Here is a 7,946-nt window from a genome sequence, read left to right on the forward strand (position 1 = left end):
ATTTTGAGGTCATAATGACTGGCTGCCCAAAAGAGACTTATGGTGCTTTTGGTTATGAATAAATCTTTGTTGTGGTCAAAGAGAGTACCTTCCCAGCATTCAGGTCTGAAGAAGGCTTCATATGGCCTGGCCTAGTCCGCATCCTCTTCGTGAGCCTCTTGGTGGACGAACAGTTAGATGAATTTGCTCCGTAGGGGTGAGGGCATTGTATGCATGGAGCCCCGAAGAGTCTCCATGCATTTAGCTTCTGTCAGTGACTACATACACACCCCAGTGACCAGTAAATGTACCCATTGACCAGTTTGACCAAACATTATTTACTTTTATCATACCTATTACACTAACTCTGAAAGTGTTTTGAAGTCAGACCCCCCACATCCAGATCCCAAATTGTATTTCATTATATTTAATTGCATGAGCCATTGCCTCTTGCCAAGCACCGCCAGGGATTTTTTTCTCCTTGGAGCAGATAGTGATATCTCTGGTTCACTGTAAACATTCACAGCCTACGCTTAGGCCAATCTGAGACACAGCCTTTATCACACCGTTCATTCTATGATAGACCTCCTACTTGAAAACTCATCATCAGGAACATGATTGCTTTACCACCGGTCAGAGAAATGTTCCAAAATATCTCTTCCCTTAGAAAATGAAATAAATACTAAAAATTGTTCCAACCCCAAAAGATTCTGTGTGTCAAGCTTCATTGTATGTGTTGTTCTGCTTCTGCTGATGTTCACCATATGTACTGTCTCTCTGTTTTCCATTGCCTCTAAAGCTGCTTTGACCTACAAGTGCACGGGGGACCAGTGGACGGTGTACTGCCGTGTGATCCGGGAGAAGGACCTGTGCCAGGACATGCGCTGGTATCAGCGCTGCTGCCAGACATGCAGAGACTTTTATGCAAGCAAGCTGCAACAGCTGAGCTAGTGGAACAGGCACTGGTAGTGTGCAACAGACCAGTCCTGGGGTCTTCACGAATCTTGGGCAAAATTCTGGATCCCAAAGCAGACCCGGTGAGATTCAATCACGATTCTGGGAGCTGGAGGTACCAAAGAGGCCCAGACACTCACCTTGTGTAGACGTCATCTCAAGGAGCCAATCATGTAGAACATTATTGTGTAATGACATTATTATCAATTTTATTAATGCTTTTACTTAATATATTAATAGCCACTGGATGGCTTGTTATCCTAAAGAAATGGACAAAGTGATTCACTTACTATTTTTGTGGGATATGTTGGACCTCACCAGGGAAAATCCTCTCGCAGACAGCCCAGCAACAATTCTGCTGTTGGCACCTCGCAACCCGCAATCGTCCTTAACTTTTCATAAACTTGTCTTTCATTTCTTTTCAGACAGACTCTTTGAATCTCTACGGCAGCTACTAATTGGACTACCATGTCATGATCACATCAGAGGTTGAATCTGATTGGACAGTGCTGTCTCTGAAGTACCAATTAATACACATACACTGCGTAAGCTGATCATTATCAATTGCGTGAATCCACTGGCCACAACATAGCAAGTCCTTTAATATTGATCAAGTACAGGAGCCAATCTCGTGAGATTTTAAAATGGTAGCACTATCTAGGTTTTCCACAATGACCCCTCTATTAGTTTATGCAATAATATTGTTTATATTCAGATTATGATAATGTTTATCTCTCTAAATGCTGCAATTTAGTTGATCTTCTGGAAATAGTTAGGAATCTACAATTGTTTTGAGTATTTCCAGCACAGCTTCCTTCCCAATTATAAGAATGCAAGGTTAGTTTCAGTTTTGCTGCTTTGGTCTTCCCACAGTTTGCTTTGATTTTTTTTAATTTTTCAATGATTTACAAGTAAAGAAATAAAAGAATAACTCCCTAAACACGTCGGGGCTTAATTACAAGCCCCTTGCGCCACCCCAACGTCACTTTTTCCATGTTAAAAATGACGCAAAAGAGGAGCAAAGGGCTTGTAAATCTGCCCCCGTCATCTTTAACTACAGGTATCTAGCACCTAAATTTAAAGCAACAAGCAAAAATTAAATGTATAAAGTGAATTCAAAACTGTTTTAATTTGCACTCTTTGTAGTTAGAGCTTATTATGACTGACATGCCTGTCTCCCTACGAAATAAGGCCAATCTATCCTCCCTCCGAAAGATTTATAACACCGCTTAGGTTCTGTAGTAGTATAAAATGTTGTGTTCCAAAGGCAGGTAATTGTCCATTTTCTTGCTAAAGATGAGAAACCATGCCGGTAATGTTGTGCGTTTTATACAAAGGCCATACACTAAAACAATAATAATAATAACAACCTGTATTTACGCATCGCTTCTTACCACTCTTCTGGTTCTAAAGCAGAATGCAACACTGCACTTTCGTATTATGTGCTTAGTGCAGTCAGACACTTGCAAGATGGAAGGGGTGTTAAATTGCTGTACTTCCTAATATGTGCGTTGTTATCTTCTAGAGCTTCCTGTCACGGGGTGCTGCAATTACAGTTAACCCCCTTCTTATTCCTCGCATTACTCTATTTATAGTAGAGTGCACTTACTGAAAAGGAAGACACCAAGCAGGCTGCAAAATGGTGGAATTTAGAGAAAGGTGGCCGACAAAATTGGCCTATGCACCACAGATAAAAGTAACGCACCTACATTAATTTCATATCTCCCTGTACTAATTCACCACTAATCCTTTTTGGGTTCCAGAGTAGCGTGCTACTTGCCGAAAAGCTCTTCGATGCTTCGTCAGGGGTAGTAAGCGCTATATAAATGCAATTGCAATTACAATTACAATTCTGTGTAAAAAACGGATAATATTATCAAAAAGCAACCATTTTATACATAGATAAGTGACTAAGGATCATTGTAGAATTCTAGGTTTCACAGCAGCATTAAATGTTTGTGTAGCATATTTATAATTGTACGACTATGTAATTGTTGTCACTTTTTAACAGCAGGATGGCATTGTTTAATAAGCCAAACACTGGGTCAGTATTTTAGGAACCAGGCACAGAGTGATGCTGAGAGAACGTTTGTAAAGATTTTTAGAATATAGTGGAGGAATAAAAGGGACAGAAATGACCCTCCTTCAAGTTTAACTGGTGGGAGCTAAAGGAGGGAGAGAAACCTGAATACAGGTTGCTAAAGAGTCTTCGAGAAAGTGACGCCTACATTTAAAACGTCTGAGAGGACCTGATTGGCAGTATGTTTCTGAAAATGGGGCACCAATGTGATGTCATAGAGCAGGAACACTCTGATAGGCCACCTCAATCTGCCTCAACCTGTGTCAGCCATTCAACGTTCTGTGTAGGGGGAAGGATGCTGTCTGTGTTCCATACTCAGCAGGAAGCCACCCTGCTCGAGTTCGGGTCCTGATTGACTAGTGTTCCCCCATTCAGAAGCTTCTGGTGCTGACACTTTACACAAACAAACCCTTTGAAAAATATTGCTTTGGGAATCTCATGCCCCAGAGTTCATTTAAACTTTAAGCATCACATCTTAGGGTCAGAAAAATGAATGTCCCCAACAAGTGAATTGCGTATAAAGTTAATGTACATCAAAGGTATTTCTCATAATCCGTACTTCTCTCTCGAAAGGTGCCGTTAACGATATTCTCGACTGGGTAAAGTTAACAGAGTTAGATGAAGCCGGTTTAAAGCATACATATTATTCAACAAAATCGTGAATTAGTTTTCTTATGGAAAAAAAAATAAGATAAAAGGAACAGGTGATGGACTGAATTCTGGACAATGCAAACATTCAAACCCAGTCTAGTGGTCTGGGTTTAATGAAACAAAAACAAACAAGACCTGCTCTAAAGTGGAGCATTTAATATTGTTGCTTGTCTCCAGTTGTTGCAATGTAGCAAAGCCTGCAAATCTGTTGTATTTTTTTTTTTTACGTATAACGCATTGCACGGGTGGCTGCAGCTAAGCCAAATTCTTTCCTTTTGCATTTCACCTACTGTTTCTGACACGTTAATCCTTGCACACCAATTGAAAAGCTACAATTGGTGCTTGCTGGAGGAACAAGCTGCAGACAGAAGATGTTCATAGATGAGGGCCACTCAAGCAAAGAGCTGCAGGCCTACCTTGGCGGCGTTTGACAAGTTCATGCTTTTTGTGTCCTTTGTTGCTTTGTAGCGCTTGTATTGTTCCCTTGTCTTTAGATGAGACCTACTTGTTTGTGCCAGAATAATAAAGGATTGAATGAGCATTCCCAGGTGAGATGAGACAGCTGTCAATCTGTTGCCCAGAGCAGCTGCTCCAGGAGCCAGCATTGCAGCTTCTAGTGACAGTAAGTGGAGCAGAGTGATTGTCACAGAAGCGCGCGCTCTCTGCAAGTAGTAGTAACTATTTCAAGGAGGAGGTGTGGTCTAGTGGGCAATGGCCAAATTCGGTGCCCCTTAGCAAACCGTTTTGCATCCATGTGCCTTATACAATACTTCCCAAACCGAGTGAACCGCAGTGTCAAGTGCTGCGTAGACCCTGGAAATATATTTTAAGTGTTTGATTGACATGTTCCAATCTAGCTTCTTGGACCTAACCTCTGCAGACAAAGCCACTGCCCCTTCGTCAGTATCCCCGCCTCCACAATGCACCTCCATCCCAACAACTCCATTGATGCAGCCTGTGATGTCATCGTGCTGGATGTGCAAGTAGATTTCTGCTGCTTTTATGACAGTATTGAGGAATGGATAGAAAATACAAAAGAAAGACAAGATGAGTCGACTCAGAATGAATTCAGTCGCCTGGTTTATTAAGAAGGAAGAGTTAGAGCCCAGGAACAGTTTGTTGTGTTAGTGGAGCAAGAAGACAACATGGTGGGGCTCGCGCGTTCTTCTGTGCGTACAGGAATGAGTTATAATAGAACTGTAGACTCTATCAGAGATACTGACCAACAGCAGCTGAAAAACACCGCTTTATCAACAACTGTCTGTATTGACACATAAGCCACCTTTAACAGGAGCTGGGGCATGATTTGATGTGGCTGCACACTCACCCTCCGAAGCAGGAACACCTGCACAGGAGGCAGCAGAAGAGGGGAATAAACCAGGTGCGGACACTGTACAGATCAGAATAAGCTAAACTCTCTCTCTCTCGCTCACTCTGCAAATATCACCCACGAAAGCTACAGCCAGGCTCTTGTTTCAAACGTAATTCAGGCTCCATCCCAAACTTCAGGCCCTTGCTGTATGCATATGAATCATGTCATCATTGGTGAATTGCACAGACGTGCAGCATTCTCATAAATAAATGCCAGGCCTGCGTTTGTTTCTGCACGAGCCCCTGTCCAGATTATCAGAGTTCATTTGATTTTCAGTGACAGGAAGCGCACGGGGCCTGTTCCTCCTTGAAACAGCCCCTTGCGGCTCTCTTATCTTCTGTCTTCTTCTACTGCCCCGCTGTGGTTGATTTGTCGTTGTTATTGTCCAGTTGTGCAGAAAAATGGTGCTATTTCCTTAATGGCGATGGACAGTGTGATGCTTATGTGGGAACAATCTATTGTACTGTTACATTAGTACTGTACATTTCTAATTGCACAAGTGCCTTGAGAGGCCAGCTCTCTCTACACTACATATGGTGCTATTTTTTATTATTAGTGGAAAACAAAATCATTGTGACTGAGCATTGATCGATATTCTCTGATAACCCAGGGATGTGCCCAGCGTGGCAATAGTTTCTTGTCCAATTTTCATTACAGAGGTCAATGTATGTATTTGTATCCAACTGTTAATATTCATACGTGTCTGCCACAGATCTATGTCTTTTGTGTGCGTGCATTTGTGTGTTTTTATGGTTTCAGTGAATGCATCGAGCGAAACAGGAAAGAAAAAGAAGAACTGCAGTTTGGAAATAACAACTATGCACGAAAAGCAGTTATCTGAACCTTTCAGAGACTTTTTGAAAAAAGTTTTTCAAGAATAAAATTCCAACTGCGTGTGAAAATAACTCAACCTCAAAAGTCTGTTTTTATTTGCCTAAACTCCCATTTTGAATGAGTATTGCTTTTTCACACCTTAAAGAACAGTTTACTCCATCAGTTCTACAAGCTGTAAATGCATTTAATGTTTGGTATATGCCATGAATGTTAATTCACCAAAATGCCTGGGGTAGTGGAAGTGACATCAAATGCCTTTGACCTTCAATGTCACTCACACACGCATGCTTACACATACACACGCATTCACACACTCTCTATCATGTAAACACACACTTACCTGCAAGCATGCACACAACATACATTTAAGAGCATTTTTTTACTTACCTCAGCTCCCAGGGAATGTCATATTTCAGCTAATTGTACTCCATATTTTATTACACGAGTAGTAAATAATAGAACATTATTCCCTATCAATGTAAGAAAACAAATGAGAGTAAATAATGGGGCAGGAACCACAATCAATGTCTAAAACGAGGAACTGACCCAGTGCCCCAGGCACTGATTTTGCCATCTCTGAGATCAGGGGTCGCAGAGGCAGTGCCATGGGTCGAAAGGGCCAAGCCAGAGGTCGTAGCTGTGACCCCTAATTGACCCTAAGACTCTAAGACACAAGATGCCTTCAAACCCTAGTCTTGCTTCCAATCACGCATTTATGTTTTAAATATATGATCACTGCAAGGGACTCACGTCTGAGCATACCCTGCCATACTTATGGCGGCCAAAGCGGTACAAAAGGGGGTGGTGATGGACGGAGCATTTGAACCAATCAAACACTCACACCCAGTCAAAAGATCTGGGTTTGATCCATCACCGTTCTTTAGCCCACTCTGCCACCCCAGTTCAGACATGGCTATATGCAAATCAGTCTGACCCTGTGCCTCATGGGAACAGTCCAGCCCGAACTGCCAAGCCATGGCTTCCCTGGACCGGAAACAAGCTTCCGAGGACCGGTTTCTGGCATTACAGCCGTCTTCAGCCCGGCTTGCTTGAATCCAGTGGCAAAGTGAGCAAGGGACTCATGTCTGAGCATACCCTGCCACACTTATGGCGGCCAAAGCGGTACAAAAGGGGGTGGTGATGGACGGAGCATCTGAACCAATCAAACACTCACACTCAGTCAAAAGATCTGGGTTTGATCCATCACCGTTCTTTAGCCCACTCTGCCACCCCAGTTCAAACATGGCTATATGCAAATCAGTCTGACCCTGTGCTTCATGGGAACAGTCCAGCCCGAACTGCCAAGCCATGCCTTCCCTGGACCGGAAACAAGCTTCTGAGGACCGGTTTCTGGCATTACAGCCGTCTTCAGCCCGGCTTGCTTGAATCCAGTGGCAAAGTGAGCAAGGGACTCACATCTGAGCATACCCTGCTGCACTTATGGCGGCCAAAGCGGTACAAAAGGGTGTGGTGATGGACAGAGCATTTGAACCAATCAAACACTCACACCCAGTCAAAAGATCTGGGTTTGATCCATCACCGTTCTTTAGCCCACTCTGCCACCCCAGTTCAGACATGGCTATATGCAAATCAGTCTGACCCTGTGCCTCATGGGAACAGTCGAGCCCGAACTGCCAAGCCATGCCTTCCCTGGACCAGAAGCGAACTTCCGAGGACCGGTTTCTGGCATTACAGCCGTCTTCAGCCTGGCTTGCTTGAATCCAGTGGCAAAGTGAGCAAGGGACTCACGTCTGAGCATACCCTGCCACACTTATGGCAGCCAAAGCGGTACAAAAGGGGGTGGTGATGAACGGAGCATCTGAACCAATCAAACACTCCCAACCAGTCAAAAGATCTGGGTTTGATCAATCACCGTTCTTTAGCCCACTCTGCCACCCCAGTTCAGACATGGCTATATGCAAATCAGTCTGACCCTGTGCCTCATGGGAACAGTCGAGCCCGAACTGCCAAGCCATGCCTTCCCTGGACCGGAAACAAGCTTCCGGGGACCGGTTTCTGGCATTACAGCCGTCTTCAGCCCGGCTTGCTTGAATCCAGTGGCAAAGTGAGCAAGGG

The 7,946-nt window shown here is 43.6% G+C and overlaps 1 protein-coding gene across 1 annotated transcript in view; it reads left to right on the forward strand.

The window, feature by feature from the left end:
• Positions 1–5,941, forward strand: part of ADAMTS17 (ADAM metallopeptidase with thrombospondin type 1 motif 17) — a 1,305,267-nt gene extending 1,299,326 nt beyond the window's left edge. The window contains exon 24 of the mRNA XM_078683112.1: positions 779–5,941. Coding sequence (XP_078539238.1) covers positions 779–930 — 152 coding nt within the window. The 3' untranslated portion in view covers positions 931–5,941. The remainder of the gene's footprint in view (positions 1–778) is intronic.
• Positions 5,942–7,946: the final 2,005 nt, after the last annotated feature.

Source organism: Lissotriton helveticus, chromosome 3_1 (genome assembly GCF_964261635.1).
Source record: "Lissotriton helveticus chromosome 3_1, aLisHel1.1, whole genome shotgun sequence".
NCBI lineage: Eukaryota > Metazoa > Chordata > Amphibia > Caudata > Salamandridae > Lissotriton > Lissotriton helveticus.